The 24,199-nt window shown below is 32.1% G+C and overlaps 4 protein-coding genes across 4 annotated transcripts; 3 read left to right on the top strand and 1 right to left on the bottom strand.

Annotated features, from left to right (window-relative positions):
- The first annotated feature begins 7,299 nt into the window (after positions 1-7,299).
- LOC125071523 (deoxyuridine 5'-triphosphate nucleotidohydrolase) lies at positions 7,300-9,900 on the top strand. The gene is made up of 3 exons (XM_047681806.1): positions 7,300-7,682; positions 9,199-9,335; positions 9,624-9,900. The coding sequence occupies exons 1-3, from the start codon at positions 7,573-7,575 to the stop codon at positions 9,824-9,826; spliced, it is 450 nt and encodes a 149-aa protein (XP_047537762.1). The 5' UTR covers positions 7,300-7,572; the 3' UTR covers positions 9,827-9,900.
- Positions 9,901-11,070: 1,170 nt separating this feature from the next.
- LOC125071520 (RNA exonuclease 1 homolog) lies at positions 11,071-14,813 on the top strand. The gene has a single exon (XM_047681804.1). The coding sequence runs from the start codon at positions 11,220-11,222 to the stop codon at positions 14,370-14,372; it is 3,153 nt and encodes a 1,050-aa protein (XP_047537760.1). The 5' UTR covers positions 11,071-11,219; the 3' UTR covers positions 14,373-14,813.
- A 422-nt stretch (positions 14,814-15,235) lies between these two features.
- LOC125071521 (ubiquitin-conjugating enzyme E2-17 kDa) lies at positions 15,236-16,871 on the bottom strand. Its single transcript, XM_047681805.1, has 3 exons — positions 16,597-16,871; positions 16,003-16,288; positions 15,236-15,924 (listed from the first exon to the last, which is right to left on the bottom strand). The coding sequence occupies exons 1-3, from the start codon at positions 16,638-16,640 to the stop codon at positions 15,799-15,801; spliced, it is 456 nt and encodes a 151-aa protein (XP_047537761.1). The 5' UTR covers positions 16,641-16,871; the 3' UTR covers positions 15,236-15,798.
- Positions 16,872-19,323: 2,452 nt separating this feature from the next.
- On the top strand, positions 19,324-24,172 carry LOC125071463 (coiled-coil domain-containing protein 174). The gene is made up of 7 exons (XM_047681721.1): positions 19,324-19,593; positions 19,692-19,900; positions 21,412-21,594; positions 22,011-22,143; positions 22,270-22,420; positions 22,491-22,712; positions 23,366-24,172. Exons 1-7 carry the CDS (start codon positions 19,549-19,551, stop codon positions 24,115-24,117), a joined length of 1,695 nt encoding a protein of 564 aa, XP_047537677.1. The 5' UTR covers positions 19,324-19,548; the 3' UTR covers positions 24,118-24,172.
- The last annotated feature ends 27 nt before the right edge of the window (positions 24,173-24,199 follow it).

A 24,199-nucleotide genomic window follows, 5' to 3' on the forward strand; every position in this document is an offset into this window, starting at 1 on the left:
TGTAAGCGATGTCGTAGTTAAAAACATAATTAGTAATGAATTCATATAGCTATAAATAAAATATCATTTATTAATTCATTTAAAACATAAAAAAAGATGCAGTGAATTGAGAAAATTTTGTTTTTGAGTTTGTGTGAGAAAATAAATGCGAAAATGAATTTATTTTGACATAACAGATTTTTTTTCTTATTTTAGCACAAATACTATGGTGCTTTTGTTGTAGTCTTATTAATGTTTTATTTTTAGTAACTAAGTTTAGAATATGTTGTCATTTTGACCTCTGTAATTTGGCAAGGGCAACTTGATAACTGGTTAGACGATAATATTTGTCGAATTCATCAAAGCAAATTAACATAAATTATTTATTGATACCGTCTAAAGAAAACATTCCCTGATAGAAGTGGATTCAATAAAATATTAATGATTTAAATATTCATCTCCTCATTGCACTGATTGATTAATTATTTATTAATGAAGACAACTTTTATTTAAAATTAAATATTTTTATTAATAAAATTTGTAAAGCAAATCTTCGTGTATAATTGCATGTTTGATTAATGCTGATTATTTTAAATCATATTTATCCCATTAATTTTACTCGTCCATGACTATATTTTAGTGATATTACGGGATATAATATAAACATTATGAGGGTGATGACAATCATGATGGTATTTTCCTGACCGATTTTGGCCACGTCGGTCAATCTAAGGGAGACTAGCCAACTACGCAGGGCATATTATGTTATAACTCCCCATACAGTCCCATAACCCGATGATACGGCAAATCTGACCGGAAACAGTTCAAGGGCAGGACCAACTTTAGGTGCTTTTTGAGGAACGGGAGGGCACACTGCACAGTTTCTGAGATTTATTTTCGATAAGAATACCCCAAAACCTTTTATCGGCCCTACCTGGCGTTTGAACCTAAGACCGCGAGATATACGACCACTAAACTAACAAGGCAGTCAATAAACTTTTAAGCGAACAAAATCACGTGTAACATCAAAAATGCAAAATAATCAAATCCTTGGAAAATATTTACACAGCGATTTTTCCTTTAGCCCGTCTCTCATCATCTATCATCATCTAGTAGTACATTGTGCTCAATAATAGACAGTTTTGTGTGACTTTTTTTCTGGTATAACAGAAAATACACTAAAAAGTCATACTTTAATGTCCATTAAAGTTTTTTTTAAGTTTTACTCTTTCCTAAAGCTCGGTCTCGAGGCCAGGCTTAAAATTGTTACGTTGAATTTGGCAAAGAGAAAAGAGCAGTTTATACATATATAAAGCTATTTGAGATTCTATATAAAGAAAAAACAGTAAATGTAAGCAATTGAGTTTATTGAACTTATTTTACTTATGTTATTAACTAAATTATGGATTTGGTTCAAGTGTATTTGATTCATTAACTACCGAATGATGATGATTGATTCAAGGGAAAAAAAATCGTACAAGTATTGTAAGTAATCATGTACCTACTCTCTAAGTCTGATTAAATATAATTTTTTTTTTGTAGCTTCAACCATTACTAAGATATTTAAAATAGAAAACAAACCTGTTTCGCTATTATTATTATTTTTAAATAAAATAGTATTCTATAATCAAATTAAAGAATAAATGTTACAGAAACTAATATGAATATTTGATAGATAGTTATAGATAGCAATAGATTTGTTCAGTGACCTCGCTTTTGGCGTTGTCTTTCTTAGTTATTTAACTACTATGGTCCATTTAAGCATAGTGAACACAAACAGAACTTTTTACATTTATCGTGTTTACTTTTGATAGTTTCTAAAGTGGATAATCATTCACTCAAGATTATTATATGTGTATCTAAAACACACAGCATTGTTTGAAGAAGCATCCATAAATCTTACCATAAACAATTAAAAAATAAAAGTTCATCTTACCTCTCTTTCCGTCCTTTGTTACCTTTCTCTTTCACACACAGCAGAGCGCGCCATTTTGTTTCAAATTTGCGCGCCACTGACATTGTCAAAACATAGCGTTTGTAAATCTTGCCGCGTAAACTTTTAAAATTTTTCTATCAACTTTTAGAAGTTCAAAAATTAAATAATATAGTGAATTTTTGTTAAAAACGTGCTTGCAGAGCATTAAGGAAACCATTTACAAATGAGTGTCGTAAACGGTAAAGGTAAGGGTAAGGATATGACGGATGCCGCTGCTTCGGATGGAGAGCGGTCGTCTCGACAAGTATCCGAGGTGTCCAGCGATCAAAGAGAGTCTTCTTCATCTTCGGAAGATGAGGAGGGCTTGGCGTCACCTCCACCTAATAAGCGACGTAAGTATAAACACCGTGGGTCGGACCCGCGAGTTGATTCACTAGTTAATCAGGTAGATTACATTTCAGGCTACTTAACTCAGTTGCCTCATTATATTGTGGCCTTGACTCAAAATTCGCAAGTAAATAATATGAATCCCAGTAGTGTGGAGAGAACAGATGTTCCTGCGAGTGAATTTTTAGTAAATCCTTGTCCTGTTATTAATAAGTTGCAGATGGGGGATATAAACACAGAGTTTGATGAGAAGAGGGTTATTCCCGTAGCTATTAAGGAACGTTTAGATGAAGTTACACGTTTACAACATTTTGACACTCAGGCTTGGAAGGGAATTCGCTATAAATCAACATTACAATCTTTTGCTGCTTCGCCAGGTTTTGTTGCATTAAAGGTTAATGAGGAACTTTGTCATTTTAACAAGACTAAGGATTATTTAACATCAGCTGAGAATATGTTAGCTGGCTTAACTAATGCCGAGCTGGAACAGAGGGAAATTTTAAAGAGTAGCTTACAAGATATTGTTAATTGGGCTGCTTCAAATCCAAGAGATTTAAATGCTACATTACTCTTTGATAAAGTATCAACACTGTTTGGTCCAGGTTCATCCTTACATAAATGCTCTGAAAAGATTATGCAAATCATTTGTGGCAGGCGAGGTGAATGCATTGAAATAAGAAGAGAGAGAATTTTAAAAGAAATTAGTAATATTAACCTGCGATCAACTCTAAGAAACATTCCACCAAGCTCAGAACATTTATTTAGTAGAGAAGCCTTGCAACCTTTAATTCAGTCCTTAGGTGGTTCACAAACATGGCTTAACATGCCAAGCTATTTGAAAGAAAAACCAACAACACATGATCGTCCATCCACTAGTTACAAATATGATAATAAATCACAAATTCAAAATACAAATAGAAACTTTAAGACCAGTAAGAAGATGAGGAATAATAATAATAATTTTCGTTCATTTAAGAAACAATCTAACTTTCGAAACAACAACAAAGAAAGTGCTACCAACTTTACCAGGAAACAGAAATGACATTATAAGGACTCAGAGGGTGTTTCTAGGGGGATGTTTGCAACAGGCAGTTCAAAGATGGCAAGCTTTGGGTGCAAACCAATTTATTATAAATATAATTACCAGAGGCCGCATACCTTTCAAATTGAAGCCTCCTCTTCAGTACCCAACAGTCAAATTATTAAAGAAATTTGCAACAAAGATATCCACAAATATGACTACAATAGTTCAGGACCTAAAAGACAAGGGAATTTTAGAAACACCAAGGATATTGAATACGGGTTTTCTATCCAAGATGTTTTTGCTAAGAAAATCAGATGGTGGGCTCCGTCCAATATTCGATCTAAGAGGGCTCAACCGATATATTGCTACAAAGCATTTCCACTTGGTATCTCAGATGGATGTCATAGACTTGCTACAGAAGAACGACTGGATGGTCAAGATAGATTTACAACAAGCCTATTTCCACCTACCAATAGCAGAATCACACCGAAGATTTCTTCGAGTTTACTACAACAACGAAGTCCTACAGCTAACAGCTCTACCCTTTGGCCTTTCTTCTGCCCCCCGAACATTTGCAGCCTTATCAAACTGGATCGCAGAGATCCTGCGAACAAGAGGTATCAGACTAATGGTCTATCTGGACGATTTTCTTTTAGTCAGCCAGGACAGAAGCTTATTGGTGAACCAAGTCACAGAGACCATAAGCATTCTCGAGAGTCTGGGGTGGCATATCAATTTTCAAAAATCCCTGATAACACCTGTTCAGCAACTCGAATACCTAGGAATTTTATGGAACACTTACAACTTTACAATGGCCCTACCTCAGATGAAGGTAACAAAGATTCAATCTGTAATCCAAAAAATTCTAAGGGCGGGCTGCTGCGCTCTTCGACAGACACAGAGTCTGCTAGGCCTCTTAAACTTCGCAAATATGACCATTCCCCGTGGACGCCTACACTGTCGGCGAATACAGAGGTTTTTAAAGATTTTTCCTCAACACAATTTACGACAAAAGTTAAATGTTCCACTTCTTGTGAAGCAGGAGTTAACCTGGTGGCTCGAAGCCATAGGCCACAGTTGTGTGGATCTGGACCAGAGGGAGATCACTCATTTCTTAACCACAGATGCAGCGGATGCAGGCTGGGGTGCTCAATTAAACGAGATTTGTCTGTCAGGGAAATGGTTGCGACACCAGAAGTCTTGGCATTCAAACGTCAAAGAGATGTTTGCAGTGTACTGCGCGATAAATTCACGACAAGTGAATCTAAGAGGGGCGCACATTTTAGTTCAGTCAGACAACAGGACTCTGGTGGCGCATATAAGAAACGAAGGAGGCACGCGCTCTCTAGCCTTATTAGAGTTGACCATGAAGCTAATGGAGTTGGCCGAGCGGCTCCACATAAAAATTTCGGCGGCGTACCTCCCGGGGAGGTACAACGGCATAGCCGACCGCCTTTCAAGGAATCGACCAGTGCCGGAATGGCATTTGTTGCCCCCGGCCTCGGAGGCCGTATTCAGAATATGGGGCGTCCCCGAAGTCGACTTATTCGCGTCCCAAGACAGCGCAGTCGTAAAACGGTACGTAACCTGGGACTCCAGAGATGGTTGCGCCTTATTCTGCGACGCATTCAGTCGACAATGGAACTACGATTTGGCTTGGGTGTTTCCACCACCAAGTCTAATGCCAAGGGTGTTGCGTCACCTAAACACGGCCAGGGGGACATTTATAATAATAGCACCACAGTGGACACAATGTTTTTGGCTGACAGACTTACGAGCACGAACTCTGGCAGAACCATTGGTGATACCAGACCTACATCATTATTTAATAGATCTGACAACGGGGAAGAACCCACCACATCTGGAGAAGTTAAAGCTGCTAGCGTGGAAAGTTGGGGGTGGGCAGATAAAATAGCGCACTGGTCCTTAGAGGAAAAGGAATTAATAAATAAGAGTTGGCGAGCAGCAACTAAAACTACTTATAAGGCCCCTATACAAAGATGGATTTTATGGTGTAAATTCCACAGAATAAGATCCTAAGATGCCTCAGGCTATAGATGTTGCTAGATTTTTAGCCAAAATTTATTTGAAAGATGGGTTAGCTTACCGAACTGTACTTCTACATAAGTCTGCAGTCTCTACTTACTGTGGTTTAAACAATTTATCAAAGAATTTTTTTATAAACCAAATATTAAAAGCTATTTCCTTAGAAAGACCTCAAGAAAGAAAGACACCAATATGGGACACATCATTATTATTTGAATGGCTTAAAGACACACCAAATTGTAATACAATTTTTGATATAGTTAGAAGAACAGCAATAATTCTTCTTTTAGCTTCTGGAAGAAGAATTCATGACCTCACACTCTTGGATGTATCTGAAGAAAGTTTAGAAATAGACCAAGATAAGGGAGTAATTAAGTTATGGCCAAGGTTTGGCTCAAAGACAGATGATATCAATAATAGACAACCTGGGTGGTTATTAAAACAACACACTGAAGAATGTTTTTGTCCAGTAAGACACATCAAAAAGCTAATTGAGGTAACCAACACTAGACGTTTAGAAGGAGGTTTAAATAACTTATTTATATCAATTACGGGTGTGATTAAACCAGCCACTCGAACAATGATAGCAGGCTGGATAAAATCAATATTTAAGGAAAAGGGAATTGATGCAACACCAGGTAGTGTAAGATCTGCTGTAGCATCTAGAAGCTGGTTGGAAAATAGACCTATAGATGAGATTTTAAGTAGAGGCAATTGGAGAAGTGCCCAGACCTTTAGAAAGTATTACTGTCGAGTAGTGGAGAAAAGGGGAGATACTTATAAGGAAGACTTACTAATGAAGAATTTTTCAAATATTTAATTAAATACTGTTATTATTTTGATTTAATATTCAAGACTAACTTGAAATACATAAACTTAGTATATTTTTGTTGATAAATATTGATCTCAATTGATAAAGTTACTTTATTTACCTAGGGGTAGAATTAATAATTATTTTCTAACTTTATTTCTTTTTTGTTAATTCCTGAGATATATTTTTGTCAATTTATTTGTTTTTTAATTATAATATGATGAATATAGATTTTATGTTTAAATATTATTTCTACTGACATGATAAGTATATTCAATTATAGGGTTCAGTAAAGGAAGTTGAACATATAGAATATATAGAATATATTAAACATCATGTTTGTTTTAATTGATTATAATTCACATAGCGTTTGTATTCTTACACCAGCAGATATCAAACAGGTCTTCAAACAATGCTGTGTGTTTTAGATACACATATAATAAATCTGTTTTGCATTACAACAAAACAGTTATTATGTGTGTGAGAAAACACACAGCATTGTAGCAAGGTGCTTGCTGGTGGTGGATGAAGACTATGATTTGACAATGTCAGTGGCGCGCAAATTTGAAACAAAATGGCGCGCTCTGCTGTGTGTGAAAGAGAAAGGTAACAAAGGACGGAAAGAGAGGTAAGATGAACTTTTATTTTTTAATTGTTTATGGTAAGATTTATGGATGCTTCTTCAAACAATGCTGTGTGTTTTCTCACACACATAATAACTGTTTTGTTGTAATGCAAAACAGATTTATTATTATTATTTGGCATTAACCATGCTAAACCAACAGAAAAGACAATAATTTTTTGTAACTTTTTCCACAGAGTAATACAGATCTAATATTATGTATAAGCATAATGTTGCACATTTTTTTTTAAAATAAAAGCATTGTTATTGTTATTTCATATAGGTAATTTGTTTTTTTTTTTTTCTTATGTTTGCACTCTGCAACAATAAAACCTAACCTACAAGATGTAAAGCACTAAAAATAAACTATATATGCTTTATTAAAGATATGTATGTTTTTATAATAATATAAATAATTACATATATAATTTTTGTTTGTATATGCTTAATTATCTATTGCTTACTTCAAAGTTTTGCTAATTACCATAGACATAAATTAGACGTGGTTTTGGCGCCATTTCTTTCACTATATATTTTGTCATTTTTGATTTTTGTCGTTACTCGGCAATTCGGCATTCGTTAATCGTTATTCATAATCCTACGAATACGAAGTTTCATTTATTGTATTTGTTTATCACGTTTCACAATTCTCAATTGATTTTGTCATATATTCCTATCGATTACTAGATTATTATAATATTTTGTTAAAATCTTAAGTTTCTTTAAGTACACATTAGAAAAGCTTTAAACAAACAATTTAAACGACCATGCCTGGAAACAAAGATCTAAGAACACTTTTAAAATTCACACGCCTTACTGATAATGCATTCCCGCCTGTAAAAGGATCAGATCGTGCAGCAGGATTTGATTTAAAAAGGTAACTATGTAAACATATTATTTTAAATATAATAACATTTTATACAAGAACTATGTATGTATTAATTGCAAATAATTTATACATTTCTTTTTATGTTATGTATAACTGCTTGTGATGTAAGATCTCAGTAGTTTCATTAAAAACACAAAATCATGCGAATGATTCAATGCGTTACTTAATATCGCACAAAATATATTGATGCAATAATTTAAAAAATATACTAATCAAATTAAATCATCATAACTGCGTGGATTTTAAGGTTTTCATATTGTTTACAATTAAGATATTATAAGATATATTCATTATATTTAAATTCTGGTAGGGCTTTGTGTAAGCTCATATGGGTAGGCACCACTCACTAATCAGGTATTCTACTGCGAAACAGCAATACTTAGTATTGTTTTGGGACAACATCTCGCAGCCAAGGTTGGTGACACATTGGCATTGTAAGGAATGTTGGCGTGTCTTATTGTACACCATAGAATAAAATAATATACAAAGATAAATATTACAAAAATGTATTTGAACTGTGGAATCCTTAAAACATTTCCCAAGTATCAGATGATTGAATTTGCCAGAAGGAACTTTTTAAGAAGAGATTTTTCAACAAGTCATAATTTCTATTCAAGAACAAGTCAGATGTTGAAACATGTATATCAATTTTGATTGCCGCAAGAAATCCGCTTTCTAAGTACCTTTAAGTTAGATTAGACATTACTGTAGGTCAACTGTACAAAAGGCATTCTTAACACTCAAATGATGATGAATAAAAAATCAGTGAAGAGGTGTACAAATGTTCACCTAAATTTGTAAAACATATTCAACAATATTGCTTGAAATATCCATAAATACATTTACTATGTATTATTTAAATATATGCAGATGATCAGTGGCGTAGCTAGGTGGGTAAGGGCCCCGGTGCATAGAAAAAAATTGGGCCCTCGCCCCCTCTTTAACGTATATTGGCATTCAAAATTATAGATAGTAATAATAATGGGATACAGGATACAGTGAGTTGAACATATCATTAGTAAGATAAATCCATACTTCACCTCTATTCAAAGCTTTTTTCATAGCTTAGGTTAGAGGGCCCCCAGAGCTCAGGGGCCCTGGTGCATTGCACCACCTGGCCCTACGATAGCTACGCCACTGCAGATGATAAATAAACATAAACATGTAATTTTTTAATAATAATAATAAAAAATGAAATTAAAGTACTAAGAAATTGACAACTTATTTTCTGTGTTTATACAAATATCTTGTAATATTTATGTCTGACTAAAAGTAATGTTTTACTATTAAGATTAATATTTTATTACAAATAAAATTCATTAAGGTTTTATAAGTATATTTATTTCCATTTTTTTAAAACACCATGATAGTTAATATGACTTAACTATTAGAGGCACACATATTACGCTTTTGTACATATAATTAATTTAAAATTTTATATAATATCTTAAAATATAACCTGTTTGTCCTGAAAATATATATATTAATCTTTTCACTTTTTCAGTGCCTATGATTACAAAGTACCAGCAAAAGGCAAAGAATTAGTAAAAACAGATTTACAAATTGAATTGCCCACTGGTTGTTATGGACGAGTGGCACCTAGATCTGGCTTAGCTGTTAAAAATTTCATAGATGTTGGAGGTGAGTCCAAAATCAAAAAATATTATGCATTAATTTTATATAAGTGTTCAATTTGCTTTTCTTTTATACAAAGCTTATATATTATAATACTTTGACAAAGCAATTCACACTTTTTATTCAAAGTAAAATGGCCATAAGTAATTTTTAAACTATAAAATAAAAATTCATATAAATGTTTTATAAAGCCACAACCCAACCAAATATATATATAAAAAAATGCTTAATTACTATTTGGATTGTATAAATGTGTTTTTATTAAGGATATATAATATTATACTCTTCTCGCAGCTGGTGTTATAGATGAAGACTACAGAGGAAATGTTGGTGTAGTGTTATTTAATCACTCTGATCAAGACTTTGTGGTTAAAAAAGGTGATAGAATAGCTCAGCTTATATGTGAAGTGATTTTTCACCCTGATTTACTTGAAGTAGAAAACTTAACTGAAACAAAGAGGGCAAATGGTGGATTTGGCTCTACAGGAACACAATAAAATAAAACATTTTATATAACTAAGTTTATTTTCTGAATAAATGATTCTAAAAATATCTTCTTTGTACTATATTATATGACTAATTATTACTCTCCTCAAATTTATCTAACACACTTGAAAGAACAATTTTATCCTGAGTTGCTATTGGCGTACTGGCAGGCTGAGTATCTTTTCTCATAAGAAATGGTTTCAAAAATTTTTTTAGTTTATTATCAGTCTGTATTCCGAAATCAGATTCGGCTTTCTCTACTCTCTTCTCCAGCAATTCTACATTGTTTTGCAATTTTAAAACTATTTCACTTAATGTTAATATTTTTTTTGACAGTGTCGTCACTTCGTTACGGTATTTGCATATATCTTCAGTAATAGCTATACTGCAATCCTTATTCTTTAACTTTATCATTTGTAGAACACTAGTTAACTCTTCAAGCCTGGTTATCATATTATCAATCACATTTTGCACTGTTTGAAAACCACTGGACAGATCTAATTTTAAATATTCGGCATAATCTTTCACAGCATCGTTTAACATTTTAACAAATTAAACACCGAAGTCAGGATATAAATACTCTAGACAACTTGCTATTTTATCTAGCACATCTGTCACGAGTTTTGACATTCCGTGAAAAGTCAAAGGAAATAAGCTAATAATTTTTAGAAATATCTCCATATTGGCAAGATGTTTTCTATGATGTTTCCAATTTCTATTTGCTGAAACATGGGTCATGCAAGTAATATTGTGAAACATAAATTTTGAAATAAATATAACCATGACACAATTTTTGATTTAAATACTAGTAATAGTATAAGTCATCAAAACGCAAAGTAACTTTAAGTAATGCTTGGTTTCCTGCTCTTTTTGCTAAATCAAGGCACAAAAAAGAGAGGTATGTATCTGACTAGTTTCGAAGAGTGACTTCAATAATACATTTTAAGTTATACGGATTATAACTAGATAATACGCATTAAAGTAAAACGAAAGCTACCGCAGACGACATAAGTTTCATATTTGTCGGCGCCGGAACTACCGCTTATATATTGCTATATAGTGACGTATCTCAGGTTTTTTTTTTTAAATGCCGGCCTCTGTTTTAACATGTCTTGAATTAAATACACAGGTACGTTCTTTACATTTAATTAAAATAATACAACAAACATTACTTAGTTCTCAAAGAGTGTTGACAAAATATATTATCATTAATATAGATTATGGTCTAGTCTATGGATAATGGATATGCAAGTTCCGACATTTAATACATAATGTAGTACTAGTACGTACTCTGTGCCTGGTTATAATCAAACTGATATTATGTTATGTATGTTTTCAGTTGTGGTTATATGAGTTCATGGAGTGGTTCAAATTTGTTGAATGAAATAGGAAAGCTTATTTACGATGTTACCCTCAACGGGTTATTTTAAAGGGATTAATTGTCCTTTTTACGACAGCGGATTGTGTGAGCGTCCCTATTGCCATTTTCGTCATGTTAAGAAAGAACCACAAAACGTTTGTAACGATGGAATGGAAAGCGGTGCTATTCTTCAAAAACTAGTGTCAGCTGCAGTCCAAAAAGTTTTACAGCAAACAGAGAGTGGTACAACTTCATCGACGCAAGTTAATTCCGACATTGAGGCAAATAACTTAAAACCTCAGTCGTCTAAAGCTACATACAACCCTACACCTATAGCCGAACTAAATAAAATAAACAGTACAGATTCCGATAATGATGACATTAATGAACAAAAAAAGAGACATATACCTGTGCCATATACACCGAGAAAGCCAGCCAGTTTGCCGATTAAGAGACCTGTAGATACTAATGGTTCGAAGCTCTTCACTTATTTACCACCTGTTAAGTATACCCCAGGTTCTGAAACTGTACCGTTGGATCCTTATACTCCAAAAGGATCGAGTGAATCAAAAGAGAAGTACTTGCCAGGATCAGAAGCTGAAATACCAGAATATACTCTTAATGAGACACAGAATTCCAAAGTAAATTATATCCCTTCTGATAAAAATGTAAATAAAAAAAAAATATTAGAGTATAAACCAACAAAGGTTAAAGGTCAACTACCCTCTGTTACCTACCAGCCAACACCAAAATCATTAGTCCCTTGTTTTTCAAGTGATGAAGACGAACCAAATACGAAGAAAAGAAAACTTTCAAATGATCTTAATGGATTAGATGACTTAGGGCCAGAGTTTGATATTTTAGACCAAATTCTTGATGAAGAAAAGTCAGAAAAAGATATTAAAAATATACCACAAAAAGATTCTAAGGAATGTAAAGAAAACAGGCATAAAACCAAAAGCTCAAAATCAGATAAACATAAAAATGACCCAAAAAAATCTGATAAAGATAGATCAAACAAATTAATAGAAAAATCAAGCGAGAAAAAGGATTCCCAAGAGAAAAAGACAAGTTCTGATAAAAAAAGTAGTCATAAAAGTTCAAGTAAAGATAAGAACAAGTCTGAAAAAAAAGATAAATCAGACAAAAAGTCTCATTCACGAGACAAAAGTTCCGATAATAGTTCTAAACATTCAAGAAGTAGTTCATCAAAACATTCAAAACATGAAAATAAAGCTAAAGATGTAAAGCGCATTGATAACAATCATCATAAATCGCATCACCATTACAAGGAATCAAAAGAAAAAAGGGAAAAACACAGAAAAAAACATGATAAATCTGCTACAAAAATAAAATCTGATAAAGACGATGATCATAATTATGACGAACTCATTGAAGATGAATTAAATGAGTTGTCTGAATCTGATGAAGAAACTATTGCACAAGAATGTAAAAGAATATTTGAAGAATATGTACCAACTAAAAAAATAAACAAAATAGAACCTGAGAAGGTAGAAAATGAAATTGAAAATGAAGAAATCATAACACAAAGTAAAAAACGAATATCAAGAACTGTTGAAAAGAATATTAAAATATTACCCAAAGCTCCAGTGAAACCTGATTTTAAAGGTAATGCTGCGCAAGCTATGGCAGAAAGATTAGCTAAAGTAAGAGAATTTCATGCAGCAAAAAGTACTAATGAAAATGTTATGTCTACAAATTTAGTTCCAAAGCCAGATATAACAAAGAGTAATTCTAAAATTCGCATTGCTCATGTTCCCTATGCATCAACACTGTTATCTGCAAAAAAAATTATTCCTTCTACCATAAATTCTGCCAAGCAAATAGACCCCTCTCCTAGTACATCTATACAAACTGTTAAGAAGGGTACCCAAAGAGTGGCACACATACCGAATGAAAAGTTTATAGATAGACCTGGGGTTCTTGAGCCACTTGGTTCAAAAATTCCAGTAAATATAAGGTCAACATATTTAAATCTGATGATCGATCACAGTTTAAAAATATACATCTCAGCAACAGATGCTTATGCCAGAGCCCAGCATGAGGAATTAACAACAAGTAAAAAATGTTCTACTGTACAAATTTATAAAAATTCAGCTGTTCTGACAATTAGTAGATTAAAAAAAGAACTACAAGAATGTAACGGAGTAAAGAAATCTGGTGGAGACTTATCAACACTACAAAGAGGAGGCCAACAAGGAACAGTAAGTAAATCATGCACAGCTGGTTCATGGAGCATAGAGAACAAAAATAGAAATAATACTGTAGACACAAAACAGTTAACTGGTTCTAAGCTGTATAATTATATAAAAAAATGGATTTTAACAGAAGAACAACTAATACAAAATGGATATCCCAGACCACATAGCAGCGGTGTAAAGGGTAGAGCTATCATATATGGTCAGAATAAACAAAATCCACCAAAAGGATTAATAAGAACTTGTTGCAGATGTAAAAAAAATTATACAGTAGACAAAAAAGGATTTGCAGCAATTAAGGAAGAATGTATTTACCACCCTAACAATAAATATAGAGTGCGGGGCGAGGCTCGCTATCAGTGCTGCAGTCAGGATGGAACTTCTGATGGTTGTTGTATAGCTTCAAGTCATGTTTATGAATATGTTGATTTCGAAAATTTAAAAGGTTATGTGAAAACCTTACCACCTGAAAACATAATGGAGGATTATGGTGTATACTCATTGGACTGTGAAATGTGTTATACAACACAAGGGTTAGATTTGACCAGGGTAACAGTGATTGATGCAGCATGTAAAGTAGTATATGAGACTCTTATCAAGCCTCTTCATCCAATTATTGACTACAATACAAGATATTCAGGAATCACTGAAGAACAAATGTCAGAAGTAAAGACTACACTTCTGGAAGTACAAGCAACACTACTTGCTATGTTTACTAGCCAAACTATTCTGATAGGTCATAGTTTAGAATCTGATTTTAAAGCACTCAAACTTATTCATGATACAGTTATTGATACTAGTGTACTATTTCCACACAAAATGGGTCCACCATACAAGAGAGCATTAAGAAACCTATCATCAGAATACTTAAAAAAAATTATTCAAAATTCTGTAGATGGTCATGATAGTGCTGAAGATGCAAGTGTGTGCATGGAGCTTATTCTTTATAAAGTAAAAGAAGATCTTAAGACTAGATGATAATTCTTGGAATGATAACTAAGGCTGAAGGCTTAGGTGATTATAACATAATCATACACAAGTTGTGATATTAAAATTGTTGAAAATAATATATCCAGAAACAGTATATTAACATCATGTGTAAATATTTATCTATAATGGGTATTACAATATATATAGGTGTAGATCAGTCTTTTTTGTAATGTAATTCAATTTGATTAAGGGTCAGTTTGTATATTAAATTAAGGTTTATTTATTTGATAGCAATAAAATTGTTCACAATTCTTATAAAGGTGTAAGAGCTTTTTCTATAAAATATTTTTTTAATAAAAATACTTTTATTGCAAATCCTATTTAATAAACAGTTAATTAATGTGTGGCTTTGCTAAATTAGTTTCAATATATCTTAAGCATAAGCATATTTAAGACCAGAAATATACATGATTTTGTTAACTTTCATTTGTTATAAAAATGTAATTAAAACACCAATCAAACCAAAAATAATATTTACTAGAAGACAAACATTGTACACACACCTACTTAATCAGTTGAAACTATTAATTTTCAGTCCACCAAAAGGCAAGAAAATTGTCTCAACATCTTCCTAGATATCCTTCATTGGGACCACTTAACATTGTGTGTATTTAGATAACTATTCTATTTTTTTTTTGTAAATTAAAGCAGTAAGTTATAGTAACTAATTAAACAAGTATAGTATATTAAAAAAATAAACAAAGTAATATTTTTTTCTCTTAGTCAACATTGCTTAAACTCAAAACAAATTTCAATATTTTAAAAAATTTTATTACTTTCAGTTACAGAATATTCTATACAACATAAAAATTATTTTTATGACTTGTTAATATGAAATAAATGTATAATGTATTTTCTTCTAAAGATGCGTGATAATATTAATATAAAAAGCAATGTTTATATATAAATTGATGAATTTAACTGTAATAAAGAAATTGGAAAAAGTGTTTTTTATCAAAGAGAATTTATTTTGACAACTTGTTTAAAAGAAACACTGAAAATTTGGCAACATTATGCTGTTAAGATAGCCAAACACTTAAAAATACAAAACAGTTTATTTGAATATAAGAATAAAAAAAAAACAAAAATACATTATATTTTATAATGTTTTAAACTCACTACTATCCTATTGTTAATGGTATGCAATGCACACATTCCTATATTGTCAATATATATATTAATATTGATGAATATCTTTTATCATATATTCTACCTGTGACAAATGTTTACAATATTTTTTTAACTATGTAAAATTAATTGTGTATTTTGACTGCTTAGAAAGGTGGTTGCAGTAAAACAAGTTTAGATTATAAAGTTACAATTCAAAATTTACACACAAGTCCCAATGAATGGAGGTGTCAGCCAATACCAGCAGAGATTTCTCAAACATGGTGTTTGAAATATGTAGCCCATACTAATCAATAAAGGACTGTTCTACACATGCTTTGACTCTTTTTTCATATTCTCGTCGATTCTCCTTGTAAAGTTGTGCAGCCATCGAATTTGCTGGTGAATTTGGATTGGGATCACTTAATAAAGACTGAAAGGAAGAATTTAATTATATATAATAACTTTCATAAAATACATCTAGGTAATTTATTAACTTCACTCATTTTACCTGTATAGAAGTTAAAATTGCTGAAACATCATATGTAGGACTCCATCTGTTTTGTAATATGTCTAAACAAATACCACCATCAGCATATACATTTGGGTGAAACATTTTGGATACAAATCGAACTGTTGGTGGTTTATTGGGGTATTCTTCTGTAAATTCAATGGTTAGTTTGAATGTTCCATCTTCAAATGGAGTATCATGAGGTCCAAATATCACAGCATTCCAGATCATGATATTATTATCCGTGGGAGCTCCTGAGACACCAGTAGGTGGGTCTTCTTGTAAGCTATAATTAGAAAAAAATTGGTAATTTAAAACAATTTTATACACTTTAGTTTAAAACATCTTTCGGCGTCGGAATTCTGAATTCGAGTTAGCCACACAATAATGCTTTATTACCGTTTATATTATGGTTACTCTTTGATAGGTAGTAAAATATTGATTTGTTCTTGAATTCTTATGTGGAACAGAATAGAAATCAATGAAGGTGACGGTGATGTAAGTTGATGATTCAGCATTGTTAATTTTATATTTTAAATAAAACAACATTATTTTTGTTTAATTGAATTTGTAATTTAGGCCAAATATACCAACCGCTTAAAATCTCTCATCAGACGTCTTCTGGCAGGAGTTGACATTTTGTTTCACACACTCAATTCACTATACGAAGGAGAAAAGGAAACTATGGAGAAGGGTGGCTCTCATGTACTCGTGTTTACTTAATATATTATCGAATTAACTTAATCAGCGTATATTTCTTTGTTTGCAAAATAAGACGTCGTCACTACCAATGAAAGGTTTGTCAGGATGACCATGAAATCATTAAAAAAACCACTGAGATCATTGCGATGCGAAGATGTCAATTGTAAAGTGTGTCATGAGTTTTCTTAAGGTTGGCTATAATGCTCTGTCAATAGTCTATGCCCACAGACTATGGATTAGGCAAATGTTATAGCAGCTGTGTTTTAGGAAATATGAGTATTTCCTAGCAGTAGCAGCCTGTAATTTTTCCCACTGCTGGGCTAAAGGCCTCCTATCCCTTTGAGGAGAAGCATTAGCAGCTTGTAAATTTTTCCCACTGCTGGGCTAAAGGCCTCCTCTCCCTTTGAGGAGAAGGTTTGGAGCATATTCCACCACGCTGCTCCAATGCGGAATACACATGTGGCAGAATTTCGTTGAAATTAGACACATGCAGGTTTCCTCACGATGTTTTCCTTGACCGCCGAGCACGAGATGAATTATAAGCACAAATTAAGCACATGAAAATTCAGTGGTGCCTGCCTGGGTTTGAACCCGAAATCATCGGTTAAGATGCACGCGTTCTAACCACTGGGCCATCTCGGCTCTGAGTATTTCCTAAAATCGCTTAAATCTAGGCACGTCACAACAAAGAAATAAATTAACAAATAAAAATATTTTAGCCAGTAAATTGCGTAAAATTAATTTTGTATTAAATTTCTTATATAATTCTGGATATATTTAATCTTGTCCTAAATTCTTAAATAAAGCAGAATATTGGAAATGTCAAATGAATTAGTTCTATTTAGCGTATCCAAATATTAATAATATAATGATTTTAATATTGTTTGATGTTTAAAGGCGACAGTCTAAATTATTTAATCAGTTTTGTATATTATAGAACTAGTGATATTCGACTATTGATAGTTGACCTCAAAAACTAATCTGGATATCGATAGGTCTATCGGTAGATTTGTTTTATTCAATATTATCGATAGACAATCGATTTTGATTGTATGAACGTGTTTTTTCCCTCATAAACAATTCACTGTATAAAATTCTATGCTAAATTTTAATCGACATTCACAGAAAGATAAATGGTTTGTTTCATTTTATAATTATATAAATTTATAGAAAACTACAAAGACAAAAAGACTACTAAATAGATTAAAAGTATAAATTTATATTTAGTTTATAATGGTAACAAATAATATAAAATATTTAGTTTATTATAGACATTAAAAAACTGTGTCATCAGAAATAAAACAAAAACTACAGATGTAACAATTAAAGTCAAAAGACTTAAATGGAAATGGGCTGGCCATTTGATAAGAGGACACGACAAATGGAGCAAAAGAGTGACACGGTGGTACCCCAGAGATGGCAAAAGGAAGAGAGGTAGACCCCAGAAAAGGTGAAGACAATGACCAATGAAGTGGTAGGATTCATGTGGAACAGAGTGGCTCAAAAAAGGGATGAATGGAAAAGATTGGAGGAGGCCTTTGCCGACGCAAACAGATCTACAAATGATAACCAATAAACAGATATTAGTTTAAATACTTTATTTAGTTAAGAGTTAGTGTTAGTTTTTGAATTTTAAATTTATTGTAACCTATTTATTAAGAAATCTGAATTCTGATCTGAAAAGGCTTTTATTATTATTGTGGGAATTGAGGAATTAAGTATATCATGTGTTGTGAATACGGCGAGCCTGTATAGTAACTTTAATAATATATTATCTTAGGGTATTTCACCTGGTAGAAACACAACCGATATAAATACAATTGATGATCCTGGACCCTAAAAATTAACTGAGATATAAATTTAAGGGAGTCAATACTTCTCACTTACTTAGTATATTTTTGATAATGTAATGTATGTGTATGTTACATTATATTTTTTCTAAAAATTGTGATGTTTACGCTATTAATATAAGGAAAATCTAACCCAGAATGTCCAAGGGTAAAAAAATCGCTATAGAACTGTTGCATCCTCGTCCATTCCATGTCCACGCAATCTGTACGACCTAATCTAGATGACCACTACACTGTGAACTCTAGATCATAGTTCAGACAATCCGTGAGACCAAAATAATGATCGCTTAAATCTTGAAAAACGCACTTGTGGCAAATATTCAACGCTATTTTAACTCTTTTATCCACTACACGACATTTTCAATCTTCCTCAATTTCGATTTTAGTCCTATGTCTTCATTTCCGTGTAAATAAATATATTTAAAGGAACAAAATAAATTTGGAAATAATCCATAAATATAACTATCAATTCTTACTAATAATATTTGTAGTTTTATTTTATGTCTATATTTTTTGTAGGTGATGGACTAATAAAAAAACTTATAAAGCTGTAACGATGGTGTAAGTTGCAAACATAACTGTATCGATCAAAAGGAAGGTGGCGATTACAAACAGTTCAAAAAGCAATATATGTATGTTGAAATCTGTTATTAAAAAAGGACTGGATAATGAAATGAAGAACAGATACCTTACGCATAAAAAATAATCTTCCCCTGCCAACTTAAGAACTAATGAATTGAATTGATTTGAGACAGCTGACAGGTGACAATTGACAGTGTACGCCTGTACAATTTGTTGTTTTATGTCTATTGACTAAATTTGACTATGTAATAATTTATACAATGCCCAAATCTCCTCAAATATTATTTGAACTATTTCTCTTTTATGTTTAATGTTATTATCTAAGATATATATACATAAATAAATACGCTATATTTTTAAAGACGCATATTTCTTTCCATTAAATTGATATACATACTTCAATATCTTCAAAATGAACGAACAAAAAGAAAAGAAAATATTGTTTAATAAATCGACAGTAAGTAAAAATCTTTATAATGAGCCTATGATTACCTTTACCAAATACGTATCGTAAGTAAATAGAATTACTTAATATCTTGAGTCTTCTTTTTATAGCTATTAAGCTTGAAGGCAGAATTACTTAAAAAACAAGAAGAAATACAAGAAAAGAAACATCTACCCCAACACAATTTAGAGAACTTTAAACCTTCGCAATCTGAAAATAAAAAGAATAAAACCGAAGGAAATAACCCAACAAAAAAAAGTTTAAAAGATAATTTGAGAGCTGTAGATGCTGAAGAGTTTGAGGCTTGTCGAAGGTCAAAGTAAGTACCAAATTTATACAATTATAACATTGTTCATATCCAAACTCAAACTCAAACTCAAATTCCTTTATTCAATATAGAAGTATTACACTTTCTTATTGATTGTCAAGTTAAACACTACCACCGGTTCGGAAAAAGAAAACACCCTGACCTGAGAAGAACCGGCGAAAGAAACTCAGCGGGAATTTTTTTTTACGTCAAATTAATTATATACATAATTATATATGAGTAGAAACAACCAGGAGGCGATCGTTTCATTCCCAAGGTGTGCTATCAAACATAAACTCACTAATTGTATAGTAACCTTTCGCACACAAGCGTTCCTTAACAATTTTTTTAAATTTCGCAACAGAAGCATTTTGAACGCTTTCTGGGATCCTGTTGTAGAAGCGTATACATTGCCCCACAAAAGAGTTACTGACTCTATGCAGTCGAGTAACAGGAGTAACAAGATTGTGTTTGTTCCTTGTTATGACGACCAACGTTATGAGAATCACATTTTCTCATAAAAACATTAATATTTTTCCGTACATACAAAACATTACAGAATATATATTGAGAAGCAACAGTCAATATCTTAATTTCTTTAAATTTATACCTCAAAGATTCCTTGGCTCCCAGGTTATAGATTGCGCGAATAGCCCTCTTCTGCAGCACAAATATAGTATGGATAGCGGCTGCGTTACCCCAAAGCATAATACCGTACGACATTATACTGTGAATCCAATATAGTATAGGTCAAAGCATCTACATTTTTTACCCTTTTGCTTGTTAATAAGGCCCCAATATTTTTAATAACTCTGGTTTTGAATATTTTTTTACTTTTATTATATACACTGGTAAAGGAAATTATATTTTAACAATTTGGGTACTTCAAATTAGTAAGATGCTTAAGGTGTTCGCTCCAGCTTCATAATCTATAGACTTAAGTAACATTTTTTTATCTCTTTTCGTATTTTAGTGGCTCATCTCTGGACTTTCCTCTCCTTTATCTTTATTGTAATTTTCTACAAAATGTGTATATTAATATCTATATCTTATATCTATCATAATATTTATGAATTAATACATTACATTTTTTACATTAGCAGCCCGTAAATGTCCCAATGCTGGGATAAAGGCCTCCTCTCCCTTTGAGGAGATGATTTGGAGCATATTCCACCACGTTGCTACAATGCGTCTTGGCGGAACACACATGTGGCAGAATTTCGTTGAAATTAGACACATTTCGTTGAAATTAGACAGGTTTCCTCACTATGTTTTCCTTCACCGCCGAGCACGAGATGAATTATAAACACAAATTAAGCACATGAAATTTCAGTGGTGCCTGCCTGGGTTTGAACCCGAAATCATCGGTTAAGATGCACGCGTTCTAGCCACTGGGCCATCTCGGCTCTGAATTAATAAATATTCCCTATTTGCTTTGAATGCTAATACATACTATTGTTATGTGTTAAATACTTAGTTGTTCACTATGAATTATTAAAATATGATTAAAACTTTTTTTGAAGATCTGCATTGGAAAAGAAAGCTGAATTATATAAGCATTTAACTGAAGGTGCAGGTAACTCACAACTAGCTAGTAATTTCTTGGTTGACTTCAAGGGTAAGAAACAAGAAGCTCTATCAAAACCTGAACCCAAATTGGAAGAATTGGAAAAAATACTTCCATTTGAAGATGATGATAGTCAATGGTATTTGATATATATATTTTTTTTATATTTTATATTTAAATTTTCATATTTATACAAAACTTGCTTACATTCAAATTTATTATTTATTGTATTATTAAATTATGAGAGTAATGGACTATGAAGAGTACTTTTTGCACTATAAAATCCTGCCCAATTGGCTAGCCTCCCTTGAGTATGGTCACCTCAACCAAAATTAGTCAGTAAAACATGATCATTATCATATTTTTTTGTTGTGATAAAAGAAAAGTTTATATGTTTATCTTACAAAAATTTTAAAAGATTTATCATTTATTTTTATTTAAATTAATAAATCGTCAGTATTGTATTGCTACTTGAAAATCATACATACAATATTGCAAGCTTATTCTTGTTCTTGTGATAAAAGTTATTTCATTTTATAATCTAATAATTCACAGGACTGAATTTACTGACTTCCTCGGCAGAACTCGAAAATGTCTTAAATCTGATTTGGAGCATTATCGGAAGAGAGATGAGGAACTCATGAAGGCAATGACTAATGCAACTAAGGATGAAGAGTTGGATAAAGAGGTAATTATAACATTTTGATTAAAACAATAAACAAAAGATTTGGTTTTAATAAACATATAATATTAAATAATAATTTTTATGTATACCAAGTAAAGATTTCTTGTAATCTGATAATATTTTATTTAGGCACCAGAACCTCCTCAACAGCCAGAAAAACCATTTTTAGTGCAAAAGACAAATGACTACCTACAGTCATTGCGGGATAAATGGGAACAGCAAGAGAGAGAGCTGTTAGCTAAGGAAAAAGATATCCATTACCAAGATATACTTTTTGATGGTATGTATTTTTTTTGTTTTTTTGGTGTATCAGTTGACTTAAACTATAGTAAAGTAAATAATTTTTACAGAGGCGAGAATTCATGGTGTTGGCTATTACGCCTTTAGTACTGACGAGACAGAGCGCCGTAAGCAAATGGAAGAGCTTGTAAAGCGAAGGCAGGATACCTTGCGGGCTCAAGAGCAGGCAGAGGAGATACGAAAAAAACGCGACGAACTAATAGCGGCAAGGGTTGCAGCTGCGCGGGCTCGACAGAGAGCTAGAGCTGGCTTACCACCTGAGGATCCCGAAGGTTGGTATAATTTGTAAAAGTCAGCAGAGCTAAATTCTGTGTAGTAATTTATATTTAATAAAAGAATAATTTTCAATTTTATATATAATCCTTAGGATATGTATCAGATAGAGATATTTTCCTGAGTTTTAATATATATTTTTTAATTTTTTAAGTCAAGATCTACTTCGTTGTCGTTGAGATATTTTCTTTCACTAATTAATTAAATTTAAAACAAATAAAAGTAGCTCAATAACAAATGTGTATTATAGAGTTTTTGAACATGCGGCATTAAATTAATATTAATATTTTTCTAAAGTAAGACAATGAGTGATTGTTAGACCTTTTTTTCCTTGCTGGGTCAAGAACTTGTATCAAAGCACTGTTTTTAATTTTTTCCATTTTTGTATTTTCCTTTCGAATTGTTTGTTAAATGATTAGTGTGTAATAGATTGATGCCAAAAATTTGACACATGGTACTTAATAAACGATGCCTATTATGATTGCCCCAAACAATAATCCCTACCTACATTGTTATCTCGTCATACTTTAGACGTTGGACTTTTTATACCTCATATTTATATGAGGTATAAAAAGTCACTAGCTTTAGCTAGTGACTAAAATATTACACATTATAACAAGTTCAACTTAAATTATTTTGTTCTTTATTACAGAAAAGAAAAAAGATTTTACGACGTGTTTATTGGAGTTTCTTACAAAACAAAAAACTGAAGCTGATAAGAAAGCCAAAGAAGAAGAAGATAAGAAAAGAGAAGAAAAAGAGAAAGAAAGGCAAAAGTTTCGTGAAGCTTATATACGCGAATGGGATGTTGGAAAAGAAGGTACTAATAGTAATGTGAAAAAGTTTAGAGAAATGACACAGGAAGAATATGTCGAACAACAAAGATCAAAGCGAAATGATGATTTTGCTCCTCCACAAACAGCAAACTCTGTTAAATCAAAGTACAGCTTTGATACACGAGGCAACAAAATAGACTCAGAGACTACCAAGAATAAATCTTGGTCAGATGTAAGACCAGTAAATATACCTTCACCTCCAATTATTGGTGATATTAGTGCAACACAAAAGGGACTGTATTTTTCGACCAAAAAAGACGAAATAATTGTCAAATATAAAAATTTCGTGAGAGCTGAGGAACCTATCCCTATAAACAATGAATTAAGTGATGAAGAAGATTCTGGTATGGAAAGAAATATGCCTGAAAAGAGAAAATGTGATTCCGGTTGTATTGAAGTAGAACCACCTCCCACATATGAATACTATGGTCCTACTTCAAAACAAACCAGAAGAGAAAAACCTTTTACATCTGATTTAAAAGAAGCAATGGCACAAGGATCTAAGAGCTTAGAACCCAAAGAGAGTACTAGGCAATTACCAAAATGTTATGACTTTACTTTTGAATAATCATGAGAAAGAATAGGTTTATGAACTAGGTTAAATAAAAAGACGAATGAAATTACATTGCATTTTTATTTGTGTTAAAATA

The sequence above is a fragment of the Vanessa atalanta genome, chromosome 19 (assembly GCF_905147765.1).
Source record: "Vanessa atalanta chromosome 19, ilVanAtal1.2, whole genome shotgun sequence".
NCBI classification, from domain to species: domain Eukaryota; kingdom Metazoa; phylum Arthropoda; class Insecta; order Lepidoptera; family Nymphalidae; genus Vanessa; species Vanessa atalanta.

Coding starts and splice junctions, on each gene's coding strand:
- LOC125071523 (XM_047681806.1), top strand. CDS start 7,573: ATGCCTGGAAACAAAGATCTAAGAACACTTTTAAAATTCACACGCCTT. Junction 7,683..9,198: donor GCAGGATTTGATTTAAAAAG/GTAACTATGTAA, acceptor TCACTTTTTCAG/TGCCTATGATTACAAAGTAC. Junction 9,336..9,623: donor AAATTTCATAGATGTTGGAG/GTGAGTCCAAAA, acceptor CTCTTCTCGCAG/CTGGTGTTATAGATGAAGAC.
- LOC125071520 (XM_047681804.1), top strand. CDS start 11,220: ATGTTACCCTCAACGGGTTATTTTAAAGGGATTAATTGTCCTTTTTAC.
- LOC125071521 (XM_047681805.1), bottom strand. CDS start 16,640: ATGTCAACTCCTGCCAGAAGACGTCTGATGAGAGATTTTAAGCG. Junction 16,289..16,596: donor CTGATGAGAGATTTTAAGCG/GTTGGTATATTT, acceptor TTCTAATTATAG/CTTACAAGAAGACCCACCTA. Junction 15,925..16,002: donor CAATTTTAACTTCTATACAG/GTAAAATGAGTG, acceptor TCTTCCTTTCAG/TCTTTATTAAGTGATCCCAA.
- LOC125071463 (XM_047681721.1), top strand. CDS start 19,549: ATGAACGAACAAAAAGAAAAGAAAATATTGTTTAATAAATCGACA. Junction 19,901..21,411: donor GAGGCTTGTCGAAGGTCAAA/GTAAGTACCAAA, acceptor CTTTTTTTGAAG/ATCTGCATTGGAAAAGAAAG. Junction 22,144..22,269: donor ATGAAGAGTTGGATAAAGAG/GTAATTATAACA, acceptor TATTTTATTTAG/GCACCAGAACCTCCTCAACA.